Genomic DNA, 27,414 nt, shown 5'->3' with positions numbered 1-27,414 from the left:
ATAGCAGGCATAATGTTTACTATGTTAACCATTTTAATTTGGTGTATGCTAACATGCAAATTAGCACTAAACAGAAAGTACAGCTCAGGGATTAGATGGTGCCAGATTTAACGTTAATGTTGGTACAGTTCATCATGAGGAGGGGTACTGATTTATTGATGTATTTCATATGTTGAGAGATTTCACTCAGAACCAAAGAAGCTAACCTTGTGGTGGCACTTAAAGTAAAATCAGCAGTTCACCAACCTTTAATAAAATCAAATGCATTCTTTGGGTACCAAGATTGTCTGTACAAAATTTCATGAAAATCCTCAGTGCAATCCCTGGAGTCAAAAAGAACACTTTGCACTTTTCAACCCTCTCGTTCATATGCCTCTTTGCTCACCAATAAAACACAGACTTCTTAAAACAACTTAAAACAACAGTCCAAATGCCCCACTAAATGCTTCTATCTGTAGCCAAACATTTATTCAGCAGTGGATCAAAAAGGACATCCCTTGCCATGTAAAGCAAGTTGCAGAGTGGAGATGGATTTCCATAAGAGCTGCTCTCTTCTCTTCTGCTCCACTGCTACTGCTGCTGCCTACTCACTCAGGCAGCTATAGGAGGCTCCTCCAGCAAAAACACTCATGTGCTCAGTGGAAGTGCCAGGGGCTGGACAACTGTTCAGTTCTGCTCTGCTCTGTAGCCATTATTAGCCTTTTCATTGTGGCCTGCCATGCTACAGTGGAGGTAGCTAAGTGTGTTCGCTGTGATTAGTGAAACAGAGCAGCATCCGTTCAATCTGTGATGCCTTATAAGTGATGTCTTTTTTTCCCTGTTCTCTTTGCAGTGCTTGGTGTCCGTGGGCTTGGACTCTAAAAACACAATCTGTGTGTGGGACTGGAGGAGAGGGAAGGTTCTTGCAGCCGCTCCTGGTCATACAGACAGGGTAAACACTTTCTTCCTCGCCTGTCTCCGTCACAAGCTCAGTATCGATCGCCTCAATTAGCTATAAATGCAGGATGGAGCGCCTGCCCAAAGGGGATATAAACAAGTTAGGCCTGATTGATTGTGGGCTTTCCAGAGCTTGTCTGAGAGGGTGCATGGCTAATGAAAAGGAATTTTAAAAAGATGAAATACAGGCAGCTGCTGTTTTCGAATTCAGCCCACACACATTGTAACACAGCCGGTGCAAACACACACACAGGCACACATGTCTCTTTTTATTTCCTCTGGTTTTGTGTTTTTTGCTCCAATTCTGGCCATTAAATTTGATAAAGAAATTTAACTATACAAGCAGTGAAGAGAAACAACACAATATGTTCAGTATGTTTTGTGAAATGTGGCATTTTTGTTTCAATAACCCAATATTTGATATATTTTCTCCCCATAGATATTCGACATATCATGGGATTTGTACCAGCCAAGCAAGCTTGTAAGCTGTGGTGTCAAACATATCAAGGTACAGCTACTTCTTGGTCATTTTACCTCCTGTAGATTATAGCCATCTCTTGAGATTTTTAGGAAGTTTGAAGAATCTGGTGGCTGTATGCCCTTTTCTTCTCTGTCTCCTATGCTTTATCGCCATGACTGTATCAAAGCCTTAAAATAGACGTATGCAAATTCACTTCATGCCACAGTCCATGGTTATTAGGCACTTAACATAAGTAGGACAGGCAATGACTCACAGTCTGTTCTCTCAAATTTGTAGTAATCTGCAATGCAGAGAGAAAAATGTACTCTTTTTATGGGGACCATGACTATGCTACTCCATCCTTATTCAGCTTTTAAAAACCCTCCACTGTGCAAACTGCAGCTGCGCTCACTTCCCTTTTTGAGCCTATCTCTGTCACTTCTTTTTCATAGAAGAGTGGTGTTCATAAATCTTCAATGAGTTCACATAGGGTGTCTTTGCCAAGCTTTCCCCTGGGATATGTAGAAGTCTTCCTTGAGTGGCACGGCCATTACGAAATAACAAGGAGTTCTGAACCACAGAGGAAGCGTATTTCCAAAACATTGGTAGGAGAGTGAGTCATGCTCAGATAGAAAACGTGCCCGCAGGCCCTGGGAGGCTAAACATTGAGGCACGCTTAAATGGTTTGGTGCAGGCGGGAGGTTTAGCCTACCGTACGTATTTCCCAGTGGTGTAACATCTCTGATGACTCCCTCATCCCAATCCAGCTTGACCTGCCTGCTCTCTTGCAGTAATTCCACCCTGAACTCTTCCCAGTGACACAGAAACCCCTTCTGGATGCATCTTCACACCCAGCCCCACAGTCCCTGTTGAATCCCTCATTCCTTCTCCCCCCTCCACCTCCTGCTCTTCTCTTTCCTGTCTCCTCTGGTTTCCTGATGCCAAGGCAATCCAGCAATTGTCCCACATAATTCCCCAGCCTTCACCCTGCGGACCATGTGACATCTGCTCCCCCGGCCCTGCGCTCGCTCAGCGATTATAGCACTCAGAGCATCCAGGAGATTTAGCCCCAGTAATCCACTCACTAGCGGGCTGAGGAAAATACAACCTCTGCAGCCAAGACCAGGGCTGCTGGGAATGCACCCCTCTCCTTACACTGCTCCTCCCAGCTAATCATACAGCAATTTGCGTTTTGATTCATCAAGATGACTCCAATGAATGTTACCTTCCCTTTCTTTGCCCACACACAGACAAACTCCACACTTACACTTCCTGCCCGCTGCTGCTTGACTAGTTGCAGATTACAAGCTGTTTAAAGGATTGTACCACTGGTTTTGCATGGTTTAGCCAAGTGATTTCAACCTCTTTGCCTTGTGACCCCTACAACAAAACAATATCTACTTGCTCATCACCAGTTACATTCTTATTGTGGTAAAATCAGCACCAATAATCCAGTAGAAAAATGGCACACATTAGATGTAAATTAGTTTTGCAGATTTTTTTCCCTTATTCCTCTTCTGTTAATCATCTTGTGACCACTTTTGATTAATTTTGACATGTCTTGTGTTGGTCTAGACTCCATGACTAAGAGCCACTACAAATCCTGTTTAATTAATATCAAAGCTAAGCATTTTACTTTTTTTCTGTGTTTTAGATGTTCAAATGTGTTTTTTCTACAGTTCCAATCCATTGGCTAGTGTGTGTGTGTGTGTGTGTTACGTATGAAGGGACATGTCACCAATTGTAACAGTGAGTTTTGTTTATGTGATTGTAATAGCTTTTGGTGTTTTCTGTGAATTTGTTGGGAAAGATATCAGCTTTTAGCAATTAAATGCTTTACTTCACAACGATGGTGTAACACAAAAATAATGTTCATGGTGATGGATTACACAACTGTAGCTATTTTCAAGAGTCTACCAATAGATTTTCACACAGAATTGAATGAAAATCTAAAACTGTACATATGCATGTGAAATTGGCCGTCAAAATGCTAAGTACAAATGATGTGTGGGTAAAATTGCCATAGAGGTGAGTTTGTGTCTGTGTGGATGGATGACAGCAGCTTTGAGAAAATCAGCTTCCAGCTATGCTGACAGCCAGTCATCTGAGAGAGTTGACCTCTCTTAGCGTAGCAGTTAGCGCTCTGACACCACTCCGGGTCACTGTAGTCTGACGGGGGATATTATTAGTAAGATGAAGAGGGTTGCTGTTGAATTACAGCCCTCTGTGTTAATTATGTTTAAAAGGTTTTTCCTTGGAGTGACTATAGAGGTAAATGAGCTAATGACACAACACTAATCCTGTGCTAAGAGGAGCAGCTTCCACTATGCCACGGGTTATTTGGAAAATGCTTTGTGTTATTCAGAGCAAGCCACAATGGTTACTAAGTTCTGATTTCAACTCAAAGCAGTCACATTTCCACCTTTCTACTGTGCTTCCCCTCTCTGTCTGTGCCTTTCTCTGCTGCCCCTGGCCTCATCATAAACCCCTCCAGCATCCCGTCTCCTCTCAGTAATTCAGCAGCGAGGGGATTAGCCGGCGCCCATGTCTCACTGCCTTATCAGTTGCGGGCAGGGAGGGCTGTGCAGTCATGCCGCATCCATCCCTGCTGCCTCCACAACAGGCCGGGCCATAATTAAAGCCCCCTCCCACCGCCTTCCGAACCAACCCTCATACCAACAGCCTCATCACTATTCAGCACGCACACAGTATATACCTGCCCAGATTACTCACCCACTTGTGATCTTGACTACTTAACCCTCAGTCTCGACCCCGCACCTAAGCTCACGCTCATGCAAATACACACTCAAAGCTCAGTTAGGGGTTCCGGATTAGGAACGTCCTTCCCCTGCTGAAGTGTGTACGAGCCTCAGATATTTAATGGCAGGCTGTATCTGAGCCTGTGATGCCTGTCTCTGATAATCAATCCCTCCTGTTAACACACAACATCCTTATCAGAGGGAGGATAGGTGTTAGTGAGGGTGTGACAGGCTGCTGCTGTCCAGGAGCTCATTTGTGCATTCGGCGACTGTCTATCGAATGTCTCCAGATCAACTAAAACAGAAAACCACCATAATTTTTTCTGAGCATTATCATCCTGCTTCAAGGTTTTGCTGTTTATTAATGTGGAGGGAAATCCTCCTTTAGGAAGGGCAGAAAAGGGGCGTATTGGTCATTCTGTCATTTCCCTGCTGTTTTTTCCGGTTATGATTAGTGTGTCTCGGTTTCACGTGCTGGCAGCCGTGTCTCCGCATTGGAGACACCCTCTGTGAGCTTTCTCCCTGTGATCTCATCTCCTTGCAGACAGAGTGTCTCTCTTTTCACTCTCTCCCCTTTTGTTTGATAAATGCATCCCTCAGACGATGCTGTGCTGGTGCATCCCAATGACCTTGTCCATAAATAATGAGCCAGCATGTATGCATGTGTGCATCTCTGTCTGTGCATGCTGATCAGGTGGTTACAGCACTGACCCCCAGCAAGAGTTCCCAGTATCAAATGTGGGAGAGTGGCGTTTGAATTTGACTTTGCTTTCTTTCAAGGTGACCATATCTGTGTGTGTATGTGTGTATGTGTGTGAAACCATACGTGACGAATTTCCACTCTGTTGTATCAAAACACTCCATAATTGTCCATTTGCTCTTTCAGGACAGGATTACACGGGGGATTATTAGCCACCATACTCTTTCACTCTTCTGTTTGTGTTTTCAGTTTTGGAGCTTATGCGGTAATGCTCTCACACCCAAACGTGGCATTTTTGGCAAAACTGGGGACCTCCAAACCATCCTATGCCTTGCCTGCGCCAAGGATGAGGTCACATATTCAGGTGCCTTGAATGGTGACATCTACGTGTGGAAAGGGATCAACCTGATGAGGACAGTGCAAGGGGCACATGGGGTACGTGTATAAGATGGGAATGTGTTATTCCCTGTGGTTTACGTTTCTTTTGCATACTTTCACTGCTGCAGAAGAATAGCAGTGAAGGCATCAAGTAAAGTTAGGAGTCGAAGCCATGCATGCCGGCTTCATTTGATTCTGCTCAGTAGAAAAGGATCAGTCTTTTGCTACACAGGATTAAATGATATCTATGGGATCAACAGCTGGGTTAGGGGATGGGCGGATGGGGGAGGGTATAATAACTACAGTACATGTTCATTCCTGCTTTTTGTACCATTAAATGTCTCACAGGGGCTTCACTGGTGCCTCCCTGTCAGTAACACTAAGCTGAATGGCGCCATCATTGGAGCTCTCCAATAACAATAATATATTTTTTTTAAAAGACACCTCCTGTTACTTAGTTCTTTGTTATCTTGGCGCCACAGTAGCAGGTCTGTAATTGTGAAAACCTTGTTAAACAAATGGTCTGTAGCCAGGGCCGATTCTGTCGTTGCTCATTTATTGTGCAGATCCTCACTGACAGCCTGTCATTTCCTCCAGTCAGGGATTTTCAGCATGAATGCCTGTGAAGAGGGTTTTGCCACTGGGGGCCGAGATGGCTGCGTCCGGCTGTGGGATCTCAACTTCAAACCAATTACTGTCATTGATCTCAGGGAAACAGACCAAGGATATAAAGGTGCAGTCAGACAACCCCATTTTTCCTTTAATCTGAGTACAGAAATGTTGCAGGCCAAATTTTTGTTGCCTAAGGCACTGGACAAACATGTTTAAAATAAACAGAACCCCCCCCCCCCCCGCCTCCAAAAGCCATTCTTTATGCCATTTCTGCTCTCGTTACTAATATTTTCTTTCTTCTTCTCTATTTCCTCCATCTCCTTTATTTGTTATCTTGGACCTAACAGTAGCTAGAGGTGAAAATAGCAGAGGTGGGTAATGCCATTGAGGGCTGAGTTAACAACCATGTCAGTCTGTTTGTAGCAGTCCCCGCATTGTTCTGCTGTTCCTCTTGTTGTTAGTAAGTCTCAGCGCTGTATACAGATGTCATGTTCACATATGTATATAGCACATGCCTCCTCCATCCTTTTCTCGCTGTATTACCCAGAGTCAGTCGCAGATCAGCTTGACAACATGTGCTGTCATTGTATTCTCGTTCAAATCTCCGTTTTAGGTAGCCTGCAGATGGCTATTTACACGTCCTTTCTTTATTATCCCTGTCCTGTCTCTTATAATGACTGTATAAGCATCAGCAAACGTCTGTCTGCTTTTGTCTTTGCATGTTTTGTTTTCTGTGTAATTTTGCCTGAGTTTTAGTGTGTGTGTGTTTTTGTGTTGATAGGGTTGTCTGTGCGCAGTGTCTGCTGGCGAGGGGATCACATCCTTGTGGGCACGCAAGACAGTGAAATCTTTGAGGTGGTGGTCCACGACCGCAACAAGCCTTTCCTCATCATGCAGGGTCACTGTGAGGGCGAGCTGTGGGCGCTGGCCGTACACCCCACAAAGCCTCTGGCCATGACAGGCAGTGACGACCGTTCAGTCAGGTGAGGCTTCACTTGCATCTGAATGAGCTTGTGTAAAAATACATTTATTGACAGCTGTGTTGGGACATAATCTGTTCTCATGAAGATGTTTAGTTGTTTAGATCTTACGATGTTTTGTCTTTACTCAGTTACTTGTATTACTATCAAATCACAGTTTAAAGAACATTTTAGCCTATTTATTTATTTTAAAATATAGAAGGTTATTTGGGTTTTATTACAACAAAATCACAATTTTATTAAAGCAGACTTAAATGTTAGTATGTGGCGATAAACCAAATACATATCAGGACCAGACATTATTTTGTACGTGGGGACTATTTTTGTGAGTGCGTCACTGCTGTTGTTGTTTGACTCTGTGTAATCTCATCACTGTTTTTCCTTGTCATTTATCCTCCTGCTCTGTGTATGAAGGATATGGAGCCTTATAGATCATGCACTGATAGCTCGCTGTAACATGGAGGAGCCTATCCGCTGTGCAGCTGTAAGCACTGATGGTATTCATTTGGCATTGGGAATGAAGGATGGCTCATTCACTGTTCTCAGAGTCAGGTGGGTACACAATTGAAAAAGGTGACTGTGAAATTTTTAATGCAGTACAAAGGTTGTCATAATTTTAAAAGTGTCAATTTCAGCTCTATATTAAATCTAGTTTTATTTGCTTCCCTCCAGAGATATGACAGAGGTGGTCCACATCAAAGACAGGAAGGAGGCCATCCATGAGCTGAAGTACTCCCCTGATGGGGCCCACTTAGCTGTCGGCTCCAATGATAACTCAGTGGACATCTACGGTGTGGTGCAGAGATACAAGAAAGTGGGCGAGTGCATCGGCTCCAATAGCTTCATCACACACATGGACTGGTCCACAGACAGCAAGCATCTGCAGACAAACGACGGCAGCGGCAGGAGGCTCTTCTATAGGATGCCAAGTCAGTACATTAGATTGTCAAGGGGTTAATTATGTTTGCATCACAGCTAGTACAGCCATATGGAAGATGTTTTATATAAACTGCAAGCAGTTGAAATGCTGAAAACAGCATTATTGCTTTGGTGTAATATTGCCCCAGAGCTGCTTTGTGAGAAAATGTGTCTGTCTTTTGTTGAGGTGGGAAGGAAGTGACCAACAGGGAGGAGCTGAAGCTGGTACAATGGGCTTCATGGACGTGTGTGTTGGGCCCTGAAGTTAATGGAATATGGCCCAAATACTCAGATATCAATGACATCAACTCTGTGGATGCCAACTTTAACAATCAAGTCTTAGTAACAGCTGACGACTACGGATTAGTCAAACTTTTACGATATCCATGTGTAAAAAAAGGTAAGAAAGAGCCCACTAATTCATATTTAAGCAAAGTCGTGTGCAAAAATTCTGATTCAGCTAATTTCTCCTCTTGATTTTAGGTGCAAAATTTAAGAAGTATTTAGGTCACTCAGCCCACATAACCAACGCTAGATGGTCACATGACTACCAGTGGGTCATAACTATCGGTGGGGCTGATCACTCAGTGTTCCAGTGGAAGTTTGTTCCCGAGAGAAAATCTAAAGAAGCTCTGCATATAGCTCCACAAGGTGAGATGACACCCAGCCACAGTCACTATTTGAATCACTGTTTAACTAGAAAGCAGGGATTTTTCTCTTGAAAACGTAAGATTTTCATTTTATCTTCTAATTAGTCTACTTAGGAATATTAAACTGTTGCATTTTAATGTCACTTTGGGGTGTAGATGTAGTGACTTGCATTATTGATATTACTTATTTCACAAAATCAGTAGCTGCTGCCAACACAACATCAAATTAGATTAAGTGCTTGACTCTGATGGAAATCAACTCAATTTCCTACTCAAATATTGCAGAAAATGCTTTTAGCGAAATTCCTTTCAAGAAACACTTTGTAAACGATAGACAATTTCGGGAAATACGCTTAGCTGATTTCTTACTCTGAGTTATTATTAGAGATTATATCGCTGTTATGTTTGTGGGTTAAGTATTGAGCTAGAGTCAGAATGAGATTAGCTTAATTTAGCATCAAAAGGGAGCAGAGGGAAACAGCTAGCAAAGCTCTCTTTAAAGTTTAAAAAACCGGCCTGTTTCTTGGTTGTTTAATCTAAACATAAATCAGGAAGAGGAGTGAAATAAGAGAAAGAGAAATACAGATTTGGTTTTAACTACAAAGCTTTACAGGTGTTGCATATTTCTTGAAGTTTGGACAGAACCTTGTTTCCAGTCATTAAGCTAAATTAATCACTTCCTGGCTCTAACTGCATACTTTAATGACTAGTTTGATATATTGATAAATGCTGATCCCAGCCAAGAAACCATAACAAAAAAAAAGCAGCAAATTCCTGTTTTGACACTTTGTACGCAATAAACTAATGAGATATTACATGTAAATTAGTGGATATTAGGGGGAACTGGTAGATGGATTTTGTATACTTTGAACAGTAGCTACATCCCCTATTTCTGGTCTTTTAAGCTAAGCTACTGATAGCTGCAGCTACACGTTTACTTACAGACATTAGAGTGGTATTAATCTCATCATCTCAGCAAAAAAGTAGGACTATTTCTGTTCACTTTAGCAGTTATTGCAGTGATGTGAATGTAACGGGTGGAGGAAGTGGCAGGACCCAATTGGCAAGTGGCAGGACCCAACCATATACACATATACATATATGCATACAGTCCAGGTGTACAGAGTTGGCTGATGAGGTGGGTGTGGCTGATTAGCAGGAGTGGAGCAGGGGTGTGGTGAATGGAAAGTTACCAGTAGCAGGAGACAAACAGAGCAGATTTATGACAGTGAACCCATTTGCAGAATGACATGTGACAGTACATTTCTCAATTACCTGTTAAGAGATGCATGACTTAAAGTTGATTTGCACCCATGCTGCTCCCTGTAGTCTCATGAACATGATGTGTTAAACCATAAGAGAGTAATGTGCTAGACTGTTCCCCTTCTGTAGTTTTTTCACTTTAATTTTTCATGAACTATAATTTCTATAAAGCTCTGCAAAGGAAGCGCCATCACATTAATTAAGACAAATCCAATAAAAGTAAATGAAGCTTTTGGAAAGCATAATTGCGTTGTCATTCCCAAGTCATATTTTTTCCAAAGACAGAGTGCAGCTGTGCTTCCTGAAATTAAAGCACATACTGCCTATCCTTTTAATTTTCCTAATGGATCTTGTGAGTAGCCACCCTTAGCTGCCAGTTCCGCTTATTGCCTTGTCTTGGCACCGCTTTAGTGTGCTGCATCAGCGTTTTTATACATTTGTCTTGAGCGATGTCGCTGTGAAGAACGAGTGCCTGATAAATAGGAGATGTCATAATATTATTAGACGATCGACCCTCACTCGTTCTGAAACAGTGCAGAGCTTTTAGTCCTGTGTATGTTGTCAGTGTAGTGGGATATTTGTGTGATTTAGAGGCATGGGGGGATTTTGCTAGCTGATGGAACCTTGTTTCTGCCTGCAGAGACCTTGGCAGACTCCAACAGTGAAGAGTCAGACTCTGATCAGTCAGATGTACCTGAGATGGACTCAGAAATCGAGCAGGAGACACAGCTCACGTATCGACGACAGGTGTGCGATGAAATCAAAAATAAACATGTGTCCCTGGAAATAATAACATTTTTTAATAAGAGAACATACTCATATAATTCTGCATGCATTTAGGTTTATAAAGAAGATCTACCTCAGCTCAAAGAGCAGTCAAAAGAGAAGCATCGAGCAACAGCTATGAAGAAGAGAGAGAGAGCACCAGGAAGTGGGGTGAAGCTGCACTTCATTCATGGGTAAGCTTACTCTTTGTAAGATGAATTTCAAGTAACCAAGCCTCTTTATACAAAGAGGCTATATAAAGCTTTTTATATTGTCCAAAAAGTGAAACCATTTATTTTTCTTTTGGTTCCAGTTACAGGGGTTATGACTGCAGGAGTAATCTGTTCTACACCCAGACTGGGGAGATAGTCTACCATGTAGCTGCTGTAGGGGTTGTGTACAACAGACAGCAGAATACTCAACGTTTCTATATGGGCCATGATGATGACATCCTCTGTCTGGCTATCCACCCCCTGAAGGACTTTGTAGCTACAGGCCAGGTAGATGGCAACCTTTCCAGCATAAAATATACAACATATTTTATATTTATGGCCCTCCAGAGATGTGTGTTGGCACACTGGGGATTCGGTTCTGTTATATTTTTGTCAAATTGAAATGTCAAATGGAAATGAGGAGATTGTGTACACACTTTGGATGTTTTCTGTCGGTCCAGGTTGGCAGAGATTCCTCCATCCACATATGGGACACTGAGACGTTGAAACCAATGTCCGTGTTGAAGGGTTCCCACCAGCTTGGAGTGTGTGCTCTGGACTTTTCAGGTAACACCCAGTACTGTTTACTGACGGCTGCTTTTAGCTCATTGATGCAGACAGATTCAACAGGACATACATCACACATAGATTCACACATGCTTCTAGACATCAAGCTTTCATTTGGGAGCAGAAAACGTCTTTCACACATAAAAGAAACACATTTACAAGACACCTGATTTACAAGCAACACTTAAAACCATAGGCATAGATTTGGGTATGGACAGTAGGGACATGTCTCTACCAATAGTATCAAGGTGTTGCTGGATTGCCCCTACCAATATTTCTCAAACCATGTAGATCCATCTATCTATCTATCTATCTATCTATCTATCTATCTATCTATCTATCTATCTATCTAGCCAGGTTTGTGTTTTCTGCAAAAAAGTGTGCCGTTATGATATAATGTCATTTGATATTACTACTGTTGGAGAAAATTACTCCCAAAAGCAAATTAAGACATCTGGTCCTTTTTAAAGAAGAACTAAAGTGTCAGTGCCATTTAAGTTACTGTTAATAAGAATATTCTGTAATCAATGCTAATTAAAAAGTAATTAATGCTATCTCTCCCTTTTTCCATGAGTCGATAAAAATAAAATAATGATACCAGTTCAGGATTCAGGCAATATATATTTTGCAGTCAGGCTCTTGATGTGTGTATGCGTGTGCCCATGAAAGAGAAAAGAGAGCAAGTAGACGTACAATTATCTTGGCCAACCCACAAAAAATGTTCCTACCAAAGTTAAGTCCAAACCTTCACCCTTGTTTTCTGCTGTCTTTTAGTCTCTGCAGTCTGACAGCATCAAGGTAGAGCTATTCATCTTGCTTCCTTTAATTGGCTCCAGATAGAGGCAGCGCAGTGATCTCTATGTCAGGGTCTGTGAATCACCTGCCGTAGATCAAACCGACTAGGCTCCTTTCATGTTGCTAACAAGGGCCAAACTGCACTGAACCAAAGCCAGAGTTGGGTCTGTCAGAGCTTTATTGAATGGTTTTGTTTTTCCCTCCGCAGCGGATGGCAAACGGTTGGCCTCGGTGGGCCTGGATGACAATCACACCATCGTATTGTGGGACTGGAGGAAAGGGGAAAAGCTGTCTGCCATGCGGTGAGTGCAGTTACATGACAGTGTTTACTCGGCTGCAGGTCGGCCTTTCAGCACGCAGCAGCTGCTGTCCCCCACATCCGGAAACAGAGAGACTTCAAGCTTTGACAAACCTTCCTGTTAATTCCAAACATCATTTGAGCCCTTCCTGTTTAAATATGGACAAATTTACAGATGGGTTTTAAATTGAAGCCACTTTGCTGTGCAGGGCTGACAGTATGATTGATAGAGGAGAGAAAAGAAAGGGGATTGCCTTTTTAGATTATGAGGCTTTTTCACTGCAACACTTCAGCCTGCCAAGGGCTGAATAGTTAGAGTAGGAGTGTGGCCCAAGGCTCTAACCATGGATCCATAATTAAAGAGAAGTACTTTAATTTACATTTACCAGGAGCTTATCCTGGTGAGTATAACCTGCTTGATATATCAGATTTTATTCTGACAAGGAAGCAAAAATTCTGGGGTACAAAACAATACATAAAAGCAAATGGATGGCAAAAAGCTAGGAGTGATAGACAGATAAATGAAAAGTGAAACTACACACATCATACATGTTTGCCATGATGGCAGAAAGAAATCTAAAAATTACATCTTATACATGTATAAAATATAAAGGTAGTCTTACTCTTGCTCTGTTTCTTCTGTTCAAGAAGCATCCAAGGCAGCAAAATCCTGAGTATAAACTGCTGCAGACATTTATGTAAATAATCTCTGTGTACATATGATGAAAAAGATACATGCGGCCAAATATGGGACACACACACCAGGCTGGTATGCTTGATGCAAGTGGATTATATTACCAGACCTGCATTATGAATTCCTGCACGGGAGATGTTAATTTGTGAGGAGCAATAGATTTTCAATTTCACGGCAGGTAAAATTATATAACCTGGAAACAAAGAGGATACAAGTATATAAAGGGAAAACATCTGCATCCTGAAATATCTTTGCTTTTGCTTTGCTTCTCGTCCTACTTGATGGTCATATTTAGCATCTACTCCATTGAAATTCCCCCTGGCTAGCTGGGAGCACTGCATGCTGGTTGCTCTCCTGCGTGTTGTGTGCCAGGCTCTCGCTACAGCTCAGAGACAGCTTGGAGCTGCACTAATCTCCTTTGCAGACCCTGGTGGGCAGAGCAGTGAGGCGAGCAGAGGGAAATGGGGCCTGACAGAGCCTGGCTTGTACTCCACGCTGCCACGTCTTCAGTTGGGAGAGGAGGGGTGGGCGCAAGAGGAAGAGGCTGAAGGAGGGTGTAGGATACAGTGAGGAAGCCTGGTGTGAGAGACAAAAAGGGAGGAATAATGTATCTGATCTAATGGGGATCTAATGTATATGATGCAGCAGCACAACCGGCAACAATTACAGAACTTAAAGTGTTAATATTGTGTGAAGCAATCAGTACACAACATAAAGAAATGGTTACAGCAACTTTTAATTCATTTTCAAGTGTGTGTGTGGTGCTTGAGATAAAAACAGACAGCAGCTGTGTCCACTTTTATTATTTTAGAAGATCATTATTAGTTGTTCCTTTGAAAGAGGTAGAAGCCAGCTCATAAATGTGATAATGTTGAATGACACGGATTCTTTAATAGGGTCAAGCAGTTCCCACCAGTTAATTCAGTTATCAGTTTGAACATAAATTAAATGTATAACATGTAGTGTCTATGTGATAGATTTATAACATTTATTCAAGACAGTCAAAACAATCCAGCTTAATGTTGTGGTAATCAGTCAGAAACAGATAGTTAACCTTTATTCTTCAGCCATTCTCTTTATATTTCAAGTTTAATTTGTTATTCCACCTCTAAAAAATAGATATGAGAAGAAATGTAGTCACCAATGTGAGCACGGGTGGATTAAATAAATGAACAAAATTAATAGTTTTGTCCATGCATGTTTTGTTTTTCAGGGGAAGCAAGGACAAGATATTTGTTGTTAAAATAAATCCCTATCTGCCTGATAAGCTGATCACAGCCGGCGTGAAACATATGAAGTTTTGGCATAAAGCTGGTAAGACCCACAGGTTATTTTTCTTTTATCGACTAGCAGTGACTCTAACAAGCAGAACTCTGGCTCAGCTTCGACACATCTCGCTGTGAGCTGACTGTCGGCTTCTCTTTCAGGTGGTGGTCTAATTGGGCGAAAGGGAAACATGGGTAAGACGGAGACTATGATGTGTGCTGTGTACGGCTGGTCGGAGGAGATGGTGTTTTCGGGCACGTGCACGGGTGACATTTGCATCTGGAGGGACATGTTCCTGATGAAGACTGTCAAAGCCCATGACGGCCCTGTTTTCAGTATGCATGCTCTGGAAAAGGTACCTCAGGGGAGAGAGTTCTTTTTTACTGTCTTTCACTTGAAATTTCCATTTCAAACCCTTTCTATCTCCAACTGTGGAGGTGTAAATCATGCATTTTTATTCTATCATGATTCTATTCTATCAGAATAAAATAAACGGTACGTATCGCCCAGTCAAACCTGAAATATATTTTTCTAGCTGTTCCCTCCTTTCATAGTGGCTAGTGTATAAGGTGAAATATGCTGTGTTAGTGACATGATCAGTCCAGTCAGCAGAGATATTTTCAGCTTCAAATGTGCCAGTATACTTTATTGTCCCTGTAGGGATTTGTGACTGGAGGGAAGGATGGTATAGTCGCTCTGTGGGATGACACGTTTGAGAGATGCCTGAAGACCTACGCCATCAAGAGAGCAGTCCTAGCTCCAGGCTCTAAAGGTAAAATGGTCATCCTGCTCTCGACTGTCCTCCACTGTCCTTGGATCAGACGTGTGCTGCCAGAGATACAATACAACCATTCAGAGCAAATCCGTTTAATACATTCAATGCTTTTAGCTGAAATGAAGATTGTCTCTTGTTTCCTGGGTCTGTGACTTCATGCTGTGCTGTAATTCATCCACTCTGTAGGGTTGCTCTTGGAGGACAACCCATCCATACGTGCCATATCTCTGGGCCATGGTCACATCTTAGTGGGGACCAAGAATGGAGAGATCCTAGAGGTGGACAAGAGTGGCCCCATCACTCTACTGGTCCAGGTAAGATAACAATAAATATAACTCTTGAAACTTAGCACAAATCTAATAATATAATTCATCAGATTCCACCTTTGCTTCACTGACTCAGGCAGAACAGTCAAAGCGAGATTTTTTGTATATGATGTGTTGGAGTCTGCCAGATGATGGTTTAGTGTGGGTGTAGTTTTTCAAAGTCGGTAAAGTTTGTCTTGTCTGCTGTATTTTTTTTCTCAAAGTTTCATTTTTGTTTGCATAATTTTTCATAGCTCACCCAAGAACATAAAAAGACTCAAGGGAGCATTAAACATTATTACTTGTTGAAGCAGATGTAGACACTGTACAATTATACAAATAGTACAAAAAGCTGGCCCTTCTCTAAAGACTGTGAACACAACCCAGACAGCTTAATACCTCTCTGTTACACCTTCTTACAAACAAGTATTGTCATAGATGAACTCAAAGACATCTATCAACGACTTCAAACAAGGACACCCTTCAACTTCAGCTCTTCTAGGCTTAAGGCAAAGATATCTCTGGCAAACGCCACAGGTCAGCAAACAACCCTCAGATAGAAATGTCTTATACCACAGTGTCACAGTGACATTGAACTGACAACAGTTTGAAAACAACATTTGTAACATATGTAAGATATATAAGAAATTCATCATTGTTAACCACTATTTAAATCTCTCACAGTGGCAATGCATTTGCAGGATTACTGTAACCTTTTTTGTGGAATCAGTGGCTAATTGTAAAGTTGAAAATTAATCTTAAAATATATAGTAATGTTTGATAAAGAGAGACGTTAATGTAAAGGATGGTTGGTTGAAGGACTGACTCATTCTGTATTTTGAAGATTTGCGTTTACCTCTTGAAGATCTTCATGTAAATGTAATATATATATATATATATATATATTACCAAATGCTGGCTTTAATAGAAACTGTGAAACTCATTTCATGGAAAAAATGACTTTGACCACAGAAAAACAGTAGTGAAAAGTACAACCCCATCTTAGTTACCCTGTCCTTTTTTTCCACATCATACTCTTTGTTGAATTTAATCTCTTAAATAAAGTTGAATATACATGTTGCACTTTTCATGTTGAGCAAGTCTGTATTGTACTCTTGAGCATAACTGTGCTCTAGGTGGGCAGCCATCTGCACAGCAACAACAATAATAACAATAACAACAATAATAATATTTGAAATATGACTAATAGTAACAGTGGTAGCAGTGGGTGTCAAGCTGGTGGTCTGCAGCTGAAGGTTGGAAAGCACAAAACTACAGGGAAGATTTCAAGTTATTAACATGTATTAATGGTACATGAATATGTATAGATGGAGGGGGAGGAAGAGAGAGGAACTCAGTGTTCAAAGTCTGTGGTTAATGGGCTAAAATATGTAAACTTACCTCCAGTATGATTATTACCTCTACCACTGTCTACAGTATTTTAAAATCCACAGAATCATCAGGGAGATGGCCATAAACTGAGATGATTTAATGGTGATGAATTATTGCCACTGGAAGGTAGATTACTAATTAAGTTAAGTGGTCCTGCCGTGTCTCCTTGGATCCCGTGAATGTAGGCAGACAGAACAAATGTTATTGATTAAATACTTTAAAATATACAAGGACGCTTTGATGGATGAGATCAATTGATGAGAGAAGAGAAAGGTTGTCCTCTATCATATATTATATATACAGGATAACAATGTAAATAAGTTGATCTATGAGGAACAATTCATACTTTTCTCATGTATGAATTAGGAATAGGAGAATTATGATATGATGCATTAATGGTCAGCCTTTTGAATCCACTTATGTATTCCTGACTTTCAAAGTTGCAAGAAAGCAGTGAATGGAAGTCAACTGCCATATTGTGTTTTTTTCTTGTTTTTAGTTGATAATGAATTGACTAACTGTAAATTAATCTTATTACTGTTGCGTGTGCGCCTTCAGGGTCACATGGAGGGTGAAGTGTGGGGCCTGGCCACTCATCCCCATCTCCCTCTCTGTGCCACCGTCAGCGATGACAAAACCCTGCGCATATGGGATCTCTCCCCCAGCCACTGCATGCTGGCTGTACGCAAGCTCAGGAAAGGTGAGTCACTGCTCTAACACTAACAGATGAATGTATTTCCTTTCTCTGTTCTGCAGTCAGCCTGACAGGAAGTGCATCAGTCCCAGGGCTTTAGCAAACACCTTGTCATCCACAGGTGGCCGCTGCTGTTGCTTCTCCCCTGATGGCAAAGCCTTGGCGGTGGGCCTGAATGATGGCAGCTTTCTCATTGTGAACGCAGACACCCTGGAGGACCTGGTGTCCTTCCACCACCGCAAGGACATCATCTCCGATATCAGATTCTCTCCAGGTTTGCGGTTCACCTCCATATTTATTCACCAGAGCAAAATTCCCCTGAAATCCTGTCTGAGGAGTAAATAGGCCTCCAAAATCAGCTTGCCCTTCAAAGCGTCTTAGTTTATGTAGGATGCTGTGCAGAAGTTCAGCAGGTATACATATTTCCCTCTCACTGTGAGTCTGGGAAATATTGCTGCAGGCCTGACCCAAATTAATGGTTTCCTGTAATAAGGCCAGACAGAGAGATGGCAAGAGAGGAACGAGAAGCAGTGGGTGAGACAAAGTGAAATCAAGAAACTAAACTCTCTTTCACCTGGACACTTAACCTTAATCCAGAATGCAAGGGATCCTGTTTCTCAACCCAATACCCATGACTCATTGAGAGTCTGGATCTAAGACTAAATACCACTGTATAGAGCTGTATAATGCTAAGGCAGAATTTTTTTTTGCATGCTTTAAAGAGAGTTTTATTTTCATACTTTAAACAACAAAAGAATAAAAACAATACATCAGGGTAAAATCAGGGTCTCTTGTGAGGATGCATTAAGAAAGAAGCTGTGGAAAAGGCTTCCCTAAGGGGTCAGTAATAGCACAGAACAAAGAAGAGGAGCCACTGATTGCACAAAAGTGAGAAAATAAATAAATATATGCAAGAATGCAAACACTTAATGGCATCTTAGTGCTTCTCAATCCTCAGGTAGCATCAGAGCGAAAACCTTTAAACACATTGCAATTCAGAGTACCTGAATTAATGCAATTATTGCCTTGTATTATATTGTATTTAGGCATTCACCATGCAGCATGCTAACATACTAACAATAACAATGTTTGTTATTGTTAGCTGTTTAACATGTAATATTTAACATGTTCACCACTTTAGTTTAATATGTTATAATGCTAACATTTGCCAATTAGCTCCAAATACAAAGCACATCAGAATGATGGGAATTTGGTTAGTTTTGTAGGTATTTGATCATACTTTTTTTCCCTTATTTTACGAGAATCAAAGTAATTACGGTTCATTTTGGGGCAACATGAATGCCTTTTCAAAAATTCATACATTCATCCAAGAACTGTTGAGATATTTAATTGAAAACCACAAGTGCTGAACCTCACTGTGGCACTAGAATAAAAGTTATGGTATCACCAATGTCAACAGGCTTGAAAGTTTCATGGAACTCCATTATACAGTTGCTGAGATATTTCAGTCTAGAGTCTAGACAGTCTGACCCTGGAGCCCAATTTTTCATGATTAAAATAGTTTGTGTGAAACTGACTGACATTTTGTTCTGTTTTGTTTGCTCAGGGGCTGGAAAGTACCTCGCAGTGGCATCAGGAGACACTTTTGTGGATATTTACAATGTAATGAGCAGCAAAAGAGTTGGAGTGTGCAAAGGATGCCTCAACTACATTACCCATCTGGACTGGGACAAGAGAGGTAAACATGTTTCCATGAATACTACTGCTTCAGTAAATCCTTGCAAATTAATGCTGAATTAATGCTTAAAGAAGTAGGTATGGTAAAACATCACGGCTCACTGGGCTCTTTCATTCACAGGAAAACTCCTCCAAGTCAATACAGGTGCTAAAGAGCAGTTTTTTTTCGAAGCTCCTCGCGGCAAGAGGCAGACCATCCCAGCTACAGAGGTAAGCAGGGAGAAAATGCGCAGTAGCAGCCGTAGTTATAGCATTGTTGGCCCACATTTACCCCTCGGGATCAGTGGAGGCTCGGGGAAGGGCAGTGAAGCATTAACACGTCCCACTTTTCACCAGTATCATTCTAATTTTGGCAGTGGAAGTGGGATAGTGTTTAGGGTGCCTTTTATACAGCATGACATTCAGACACCTTGAAAGGCACACAGTGGAGGGGAGCATTAGGAAAATAAGGGTCAGAGATGATAGATGCAGCTAAGTTGTGCCTTGCTGAAGCCTCAGACGTCCGCTCCTTCCTTTGTTCCTCCGCCCCCCCACCACCACCACCACCACCACCACCCACCCCCATCATGATGCATTCACCTTCCTCTTTCCCTGCCATTGCTTACACTCTTCTGCACTTGATCACGATAACCTCTTTGACAGTATAAAACAGTGGGTTGGTATATGTGGCTGGTTTGTATGGTATTCATTTGATTTACACTTTTCTGAATTAAATGTGTGATAATGGTGTTTTGAGATATGGAGTACCTCAAGGTTACGTTCTTGGTTCTGTTTTTATTTTCTATTTATATGCTACTGACCGGCTTATTAATGTGTTATTTTGTGTATATTTTCACTTTAATGCAGATGACACTTTGCTGTAGGGCTGCAACTAAAGATTATTTTCATTATCATTTAATCTTGTCAATTGTTTTCATAATTAATGAATTAGTTGGTAGGTCCATAAAATGCCAGAAGATGGAAAAAAGTTTATCAATGTTTCTTAATACCCAAGATGCAACCTTCTTTTGTCCCAACTAACAATCTATAACCTGAAGATATTTAGATTACTGTCATAGAAGACTAAAGATCAATAAATATTAAATTTAAGTAACTAGAATCACAACATTTAAGTATTATTTCTTAAAGTTGTACCAAGCAGAATTTTCCTAAAAACAATGTATACACTCATACATAAGTAATTCCTCTCAATCATCACTTATGACTCACTAGAAGTGTGTGGCTGTGTATTTATGTCCTCTGCCTGTATTTTCCTATTATTTTACTGCGTTCAGGACGCTTCTGGGCGTCAACCTTCAGGCAGTGGGTGTGTAGCCGCCAATAATAGCATGCTATTATGAGGTCAGGACTTGTAGAGTCTCTGTCTCTCTCCTCTGCTCTGCTCTCTGTCTCTGTGTCATGGAGGTGTAAAGCGCTGCAGGTCTGTGTGTCTGTTTGACCGAGGGCAGGGCTGAGCTACACACACATGTAGATCAGAGGCAACATTGGACAGGATCATTGGGGATTCATTTTATATTAACTAATCAATTAATTGACAAATCTTGCAGGTCTACTTATCTACCTGTAATCTATGTGAAGTTGGAAGTCTCATGTGTTCTCTGTTTAAATTAGGATAAAACAAAGGTTTTTATCAGCACTCAAAAAACCCATCAGCAGTCTCTGGGACCTTTAACCTGGCCAAGGCCAAGCTGTACACTAAGAATTTATGTGTCATAGTTTAGTTTCTCTGGATTGTTCTGTTCATATTGAGAAACATGTTCCAGTATATTTTCTTCCAGTTAAGGAATATTTTGAAGGTCACAGATCTTTGATATTTTTAAGTGCTGAGAATTGAATCTATTCTTTTGTGTGTGCCTTCACAATTAGATTATTGTAATTCATTTTAGTTTTGCCTCAACCAAGGAGCTGTAGCAGATCTTCTACCAGACAAAGTGTGAGAAGTTGTTTGATATTTAATGCCTTTATTGTGTTGAAAGGCGCTAAATTAATAAATCTTTACAATCTGACTCACTTGGATCAGGTGGAGAAGATCGACTGGAGCACGTGGACGTGTGTTCTGGGAACGTCTGTTGAGGGCATCTGGCCTGTGATCAGTGAGGTTACTGAGGTGATGGCTGCCTGCCTTAGTCATGACAGGAAGGTGCTTGCAACAGGAGATGACTTAGGATATGTGAAGCTCTTCAGATACCCTGTCAAGGTACAGTAAGGAACAATGCATAATTCTTTCTGTTTGAACATCTAATGACTCATGGCTTCTGTTTAAGATTCATGCAAATGTTATGTTAATTCTATGGTAATGTCACAAGTGTTAAATACATGTTGTTCCTCACCCCCAGGGGAAGTATGCAAAGTTCAAACGCTACGTGGCCCACAGCACACACGTTACCAATGTCCGATGGACCCATGATGACGGCCTCTTGGTGACAGTCGGTGGGGGTGACACGTGCCTCATGATCTGGGCCCACGAGCCAGAGAGCCACCGGGAACTCAAACAGTGTGACAGTGAGGAGTCGGACATCGAAAGCGAGGACGATGGAGGTGAGAGAAGAGGTTCTTTTTAGGTTTTCACTTTTAAAACATCACAGTTGCTAAAGTGATACCTGCACTGTGCCTGTCATTCATCAGGTTATGACAGCGATGTGACAAGAGAGAACGAGATCAACTACACCATCAAGGCCTTATCCACCAACATGCGACCTATGACAGGCGTGAAACCCCACTTGCAGCTCAAAGAGCCCTCTGTGGACGAAAGGTATTCCCCAGTGAAGCTATGGAGAGGATTTAAAGCAGCCCAGAAGAGTCTTCCAGGAATTTCAGCCAGTCATAGTAGAAAAAAAGGCTTCTGCGTCAACCTAAAACCAAACTTGACTTCTTCAACATATCTTTTCTTTTCCTGCGTATAATTCCAGTCCTGTCCCTGCCCTTTTGAAATAACTCAGCCTTTTCTGCTTTTCTTCTTTCCTTTAATGGCTGTCCACCTGTCATTATCCTGCTTCGTTCTTTAATTCCACTTGAAGACAAGGGGTGGTCAGGTAAGCTCTTGTGTTCATGTATGATGATTTTGCACACAGGATAAAGCAGTATACGTAATTAAAATATGTATAGTTGCATTTGTATGTCTTTGTAACTGTTGTTGAACAGCAGTGACAAGTAATTGTGGGATTATGGTAAACACCAAAGCAGTGTAACAGTAGCAGTAACAGTAAGTTATAAACTCAATGAACTAACTTAGTAATATCAGTTACACATCAATGTCTAAATCTAAACTTTGCTAACATTAAGACAATTAGTAATGACAAAAGAGCAAATGAGGCTGTAGCTAAGAAGCTGCTGACTGCACTCATTTAAAGGACCAGCGTGTAAGATTTAGAACGGACTTGGCAGAAGTCTTAAGTGTGTTTTAATTAGTGTATACACTATAATTAGTGTATAGTTACCTATGTTGCACCAAATTGTCTTTACTAAGCCTTGTCTTTGTTAAGTCCAGTTTTAAGGGTGGACTTTACATCTGTTGCATCACCTAAACTTAAGCCTCGTTCTAACTACGCCTGGACTCTGCAATGTGCATCCATGTGAATGCCCACATGACTATGGCTGTTGCCTAGCAGTGTGTGTTGCAATGATACATTGTTAACAATGTCCCACTGTCTTGCTAATTTGTATCTAATCATTTTTAATTGATGGCAATGTTATGGAGGATCAAAAAAAGAAAAGGCAATTTCACAGACATTGAGAAAATTAACAGAGCTGTAAAGCCAGCACAAGAAAATGCTGACTGCCAAGCAGTTTAACGTAGTAATAAATTAGGGAAGGAATTGTCTTGGAGAGAGATAATGGAGGTAATAAATGATAATTCAGACTTTGACAGAAAACAATGTACGGAAAAAGGGAAGAAACCTCCTGAGCAAGGCAAAGATTTTGTCTTTACACCTGCTCCTGACTAGGCGTAAGATTTATACCCAGACTTAGCAAGAAGAAGGCGTATTCCTAGATGGTGCAACGGGCGTGACTATTAAGTCAGACTTAGACACTAAGTTATGACCAACTTAGCTTAAGACCAGGTGTAAGCCCTGTTGTTGCAACCAGCCCTTTTGAAACTAAGAACTGTTGTGTTGTTGTTAGCTTAGAATGAGCCCTTCATATCTACAGAGGGAGCCGGTCCTGATTCACAGAGGCCACCATGTTGTACTGCCATGTTTCTACAGTAGCCCAGAATGGACAAACACTGGCTCTAGTGAGGGCCTTTTGCACCCTTCTTTTTTCATGTTTCGGAGCCACCATAGTTTGTCCTACACACTTGGAAGGGGACAGGTATTCAGTCAGTTGCAATCTTTAACCTCACCACTAGATGCCACTAAATCATACATGCAGGTCCTTAAAGCAATGGTTTATTGCTCATGAATTTAGCTACATTTGTAAAAAGCTTATCAAGTTTTTCTTCTTTCAGTTTCACTTGTTATTGTCTGTGGCCAATAAAAGCCAGAAGTGATTTATCCTTGTTGCAAGATATTAAAGGAGGGTATTTTATAACATACAATAAAAAATGAACTAATGCAGGTTATGAAAATAAATTTCCCTCTTGGGACAACAAAGACCATCTATCATTCTTACAGAGACACGTTTCCTCAGTTAACTTCCTTCAGCCCTATTTTAAGTGATTCACTTGCTGGTGTTTTTCTCCACACATACAAGTGAAGAAGCTTTTTTGGGTGTGAATATGACTCATGTGGTTTCTTAGATAGTGAGTTGTTCCCAATTTAAGAGCAGTTACTGTAGAGCTGATCAGTTGAATTCGGGTGACTTTAGTGTTCACATAAACTACAGAAGAACCTCTGAATGGGTTGTACAAGAGGTGTGTTTTCAATGGTCTGTGACACTGCAGACATGGCATCACTAAAGTGAATCCACTCATACCAGAAGACATAAGAATTCTCAAAAACTGGAATATCCTCTGTTTAAATGTTTAAGCAGAATATTTATTACCTAATTACCATGTATTAATAAGTTCCCCATCATTATAAAACATCTAAAAATGTGTCTTTGGGTGCTTCCACTTCATTCAATTTCTAGATTTGTGTTTTGACAGCAATGCAGGCATCCATGCAGCATCTTGTGGGCAGAAATTGTCATTAAAATGGTCTTTTTGTTGTCATGGTTACACCATGGCTCTGACTAATTTATTTTATGTCCTTAGTGGCTGAGGTCTTGTGTTACGTGTGTATCCACCAGGCAGCAGTGAACACTGTAAGAAACCTTTTTATAATTCTTGCTTTTTCTTTGTTATTGCTGCAATGAAGAGGTTCAAGGTAAGCTAAGTATCATGTTTTATTTTTTCATTGGTTTTCTTTATAGAAAACAAAAGCTTAGATATTATTATAATATAATAATTACACATTTGTAGATTAAATATGGAGAGTTTCCCATTTTTAGACAATTGATAGTGTTTCCCCTTTTACTCCAGCCCTGACTCTGAAAGAAAGTCCTGGTAACAGTTTGTCTAGACAGTTTTTGCATTATTCATTGTTTTCTCTTCCAGTTTGTTGATTTACTGTTTTAATAACTGTATGTACCCATTTATACCCATGATACCAAAGCTGTTCTGGCTATTCTTCAGCTGATTGGATAAGTGAAGGGCATAAAACTTTATTGTCAGGTTGTTCTTGGCAGAATACACAGAATATAATTTTTCAGCCTTTAATCTTGACAAATATTTAATATTATTGATGTTTCTTGATTTGTTAACATTGTATTGATTGTTTGAAAATATGTGGGCACACAAAGCTATTTCAACCTTGGTTAATTCCACTTTTGAAATATTTCCACTCAGACACTTTATACAAACATCATCGTTTCACTGCTTTAGTACAGACACTTTACATACCATGTAGTATGAGAAAACGTAACGTTTTTAAAAAGCTGTTTTTCTTTATTTCCTAGCATAATAATTGTAGATTGCATCATTATAGAAAATCCAGATTTTTCCAGAATGCAGAATATTTTTAGACACAATAACAGACAAAAAAGTGAACGCTGTAATGTTATCATTACTACCATCATCATTATCAGCAGCATCAGCATGACAAGCAGCTCTGTGGCAGCCTTCTTATCCCAGCTGTCTGTTTCAGGCCCCCTGTCAGCAGAGCACTGCCACAGCCGGAGAAGCTGCAGACCAACAATGTTGGCAAAAAGAAGAGACCCATCGAGGTAAAAGAAACCACATTTTTAAACACAATAAACTAACAAATATATATGTACATGTCTACAGATGTTAGTCATCATATAAACTATAATGTGATTACTTCATCTGAAGACATTGTGTGTTCATGTGCTGTCCAGCCACCCTCTGAGGATTTGATCATTCTGTAATCGAATAATGACGTACTATTTCAGCTGGCTCTGAACATCTTTGTTGTCATGGTGTTGACCTCTCTGACTCTCTGGCGGTCTTTTTCTTACTTGCCCTTAGGACCTTGTGTTGGAGCTAGTGTTCGGTTACCGTGGCAATGACTGCCGCAATAATGTGCACTACCTGAATGAGGGGGCGGACATCATCTACCACACGGCCTCAGTTGGCATCGTCCTCAACTTGACGACCTGTAAGTTGGATGGAGGTCTAGAAGACACTGATATTTGGAGTGACCTGAAAAGCAAATGTGACACAAGTACTTAAATCTGTCGGTGTGTGTGTGTGTGTGGCGTATGTCTTGTGTGTGCGTGGTTTTGGGTGTGTTTTCCTACAGCCTGCCAAAGTTTCTATATTGAACACAGTGATGACATTCTGTGCCTGACAATCAATCAACATCCCAAATTCCCCAACGTGGTGGCAACTGGCCAAGTAGGTATGTTTGTGAGAAGTTGACCTGCTGTGTCACCAGCTGCCTCATTTTTCTTCCCTGTATCCTGTGTTGTGCACCCTACAAGGAGAATTACAGCCGCCCCTCTCCAACAAGCTTATCTGTACTGTTAAGCAACTTCACAGTAAAAGTTTGTGAATACATGAATAGTGGTGGGATTGTCACATTTGCTGCATTTTTCATAGAGGATTTTCACAAGGTGCAAGAGACACACATTAACGTGAAAGCAGATTCTTTTGTTAATAGCAGAAACCACTATTGCTCAGAAAGTCTCAAAACTTAACAAATAATTTCATACAATTAATCATATCTTCCATATTTCCAGGTGATACTGGTGACATGTCAGGTAAGGACATTTCTAAATTCCTCCTCCTAAAACAAGAAACACTATTAGGACTTGTAAGATACTGTCATCTAGTGGCCGTGTGATTTGGGACAAGTCTAACTTGTTTATTTCAATGAGTCATGTCTGGAAGTAAGCTGTGAAATCTGTAGTCTACTGTATATTTGTATTTGTAGTTTTAGTTTTTTTAATTTGTTTAAGAAATCCGTACAAACCTGATAAACTCAATAATACACCATCTCAATTTTATCTTGAAGTAAATAGTTGTAAAACATAATGTTGGCTTTGGTTTGCACATGTTGGAGGGACAAAGGAAGCATGAAAGAAAAAGTGCATGCATGTTATAATTGTAAATGTCATGTCATGTCATGTAAAATTCATACAAAAAATTCTGTTCTTTTCCTCCTCTTTCTCTCTCTCAGCTACATCTCCATCTATTCATGTGTGGGACGCCATGAACAAGCAGACGCTGTCAGTGCTGCGCTGTTTCCACTCCGGCGGGGTTTGCTCTGTCAGCTTCAGTGCCACAGGGAAACTCCTGCTGTCTGTGGGCCTGGACCCAGAACACACCATCACCATCTGGAAGTGGCAAGAAGGTACACAATGATCTTATGTATATGTAAATAAAAAAAACATCTTGACCTCATTCTCAGGATTCGAAAGTCATCTTTATTGCACTCTGCCTTGTTTCTCAGGTGCCAAAGTGGCCAGCCGGATAGGTCACACACAGAGGATCTTTGTGGCAGAGTTTCGGCCAGACTCAGACACACACTTTGTGTCTGTGGGGATCAAGCACGTGCGTTTCTGGACTTTAGCTGGTCGAGCTTTGCTGAGCAAGAAAGGTGTACTGAGCTCCATAGAAGACGCCCGCATGCAGACCATGCTGTCTGTGGCATTTGGAGCTGTAAGTATCTTCCAAACAATGAAGACAAACAATATGAAATACTCCTGCTGCTAATTTAAACTCACATTTCTCATTGATCCTGAATATACACTAATATTATTAAATCTTTGAAATGCTGCTGATGCTAATATGTTACATTTTATGTCATGTTATGAATCTGCCAATATTTAAAACTCATCAGACTCCACACTGTCTG

General features: G+C 40.9%; 1 protein-coding gene across 1 annotated transcript in view; it reads left to right on the top strand.

Annotated features, from left to right (window-relative positions):
* Positions 1 to 27,414, top strand: part of eml5 (EMAP like 5) — a 41,175-nt gene that overhangs the window by 8,377 nt on the left and 5,384 nt on the right. Inside the window, exons 3-34 of the mRNA XM_053335725.1 lie at positions 833 to 931; positions 1,376 to 1,444; positions 5,105 to 5,290; positions 5,831 to 5,966; positions 6,627 to 6,828; positions 7,240 to 7,377; positions 7,498 to 7,754; positions 7,931 to 8,143; positions 8,227 to 8,394; positions 10,297 to 10,403; positions 10,497 to 10,615; positions 10,735 to 10,921; positions 11,095 to 11,200; positions 12,204 to 12,297; positions 14,201 to 14,301; positions 14,415 to 14,608; positions 14,914 to 15,025; positions 15,215 to 15,342; positions 17,284 to 17,425; positions 17,541 to 17,693; positions 18,987 to 19,118; positions 19,239 to 19,327; positions 21,138 to 21,314; positions 21,454 to 21,655; positions 21,743 to 21,869; positions 22,135 to 22,149; positions 25,243 to 25,321; positions 25,584 to 25,713; positions 25,858 to 25,956; positions 26,297 to 26,317; positions 26,737 to 26,910; positions 27,010 to 27,218. Coding sequence (XP_053191700.1) covers positions 833 to 931; positions 1,376 to 1,444; positions 5,105 to 5,290; positions 5,831 to 5,966; positions 6,627 to 6,828; positions 7,240 to 7,377; positions 7,498 to 7,754; positions 7,931 to 8,143; positions 8,227 to 8,394; positions 10,297 to 10,403; positions 10,497 to 10,615; positions 10,735 to 10,921; positions 11,095 to 11,200; positions 12,204 to 12,297; positions 14,201 to 14,301; positions 14,415 to 14,608; positions 14,914 to 15,025; positions 15,215 to 15,342; positions 17,284 to 17,425; positions 17,541 to 17,693; positions 18,987 to 19,118; positions 19,239 to 19,327; positions 21,138 to 21,314; positions 21,454 to 21,655; positions 21,743 to 21,869; positions 22,135 to 22,149; positions 25,243 to 25,321; positions 25,584 to 25,713; positions 25,858 to 25,956; positions 26,297 to 26,317; positions 26,737 to 26,910; positions 27,010 to 27,218 — 4,365 coding nt within the window. The remainder of the gene's footprint in view (positions 1 to 832; positions 932 to 1,375; positions 1,445 to 5,104; positions 5,291 to 5,830; positions 5,967 to 6,626; positions 6,829 to 7,239; positions 7,378 to 7,497; positions 7,755 to 7,930; positions 8,144 to 8,226; positions 8,395 to 10,296; positions 10,404 to 10,496; positions 10,616 to 10,734; positions 10,922 to 11,094; positions 11,201 to 12,203; positions 12,298 to 14,200; positions 14,302 to 14,414; positions 14,609 to 14,913; positions 15,026 to 15,214; positions 15,343 to 17,283; positions 17,426 to 17,540; positions 17,694 to 18,986; positions 19,119 to 19,238; positions 19,328 to 21,137; positions 21,315 to 21,453; positions 21,656 to 21,742; positions 21,870 to 22,134; positions 22,150 to 25,242; positions 25,322 to 25,583; positions 25,714 to 25,857; positions 25,957 to 26,296; positions 26,318 to 26,736; positions 26,911 to 27,009; positions 27,219 to 27,414) is intronic.

The sequence above is a fragment of the Scomber japonicus genome, chromosome 16 (genome assembly GCF_027409825.1).
Source record: "Scomber japonicus isolate fScoJap1 chromosome 16, fScoJap1.pri, whole genome shotgun sequence".
NCBI lineage: Eukaryota > Metazoa > Chordata > Actinopteri > Scombriformes > Scombridae > Scomber > Scomber japonicus.
The sequence above is the reverse complement of the archived record's forward strand: the minus strand, read 5'-3'. Positions and strand labels throughout refer to the sequence as shown.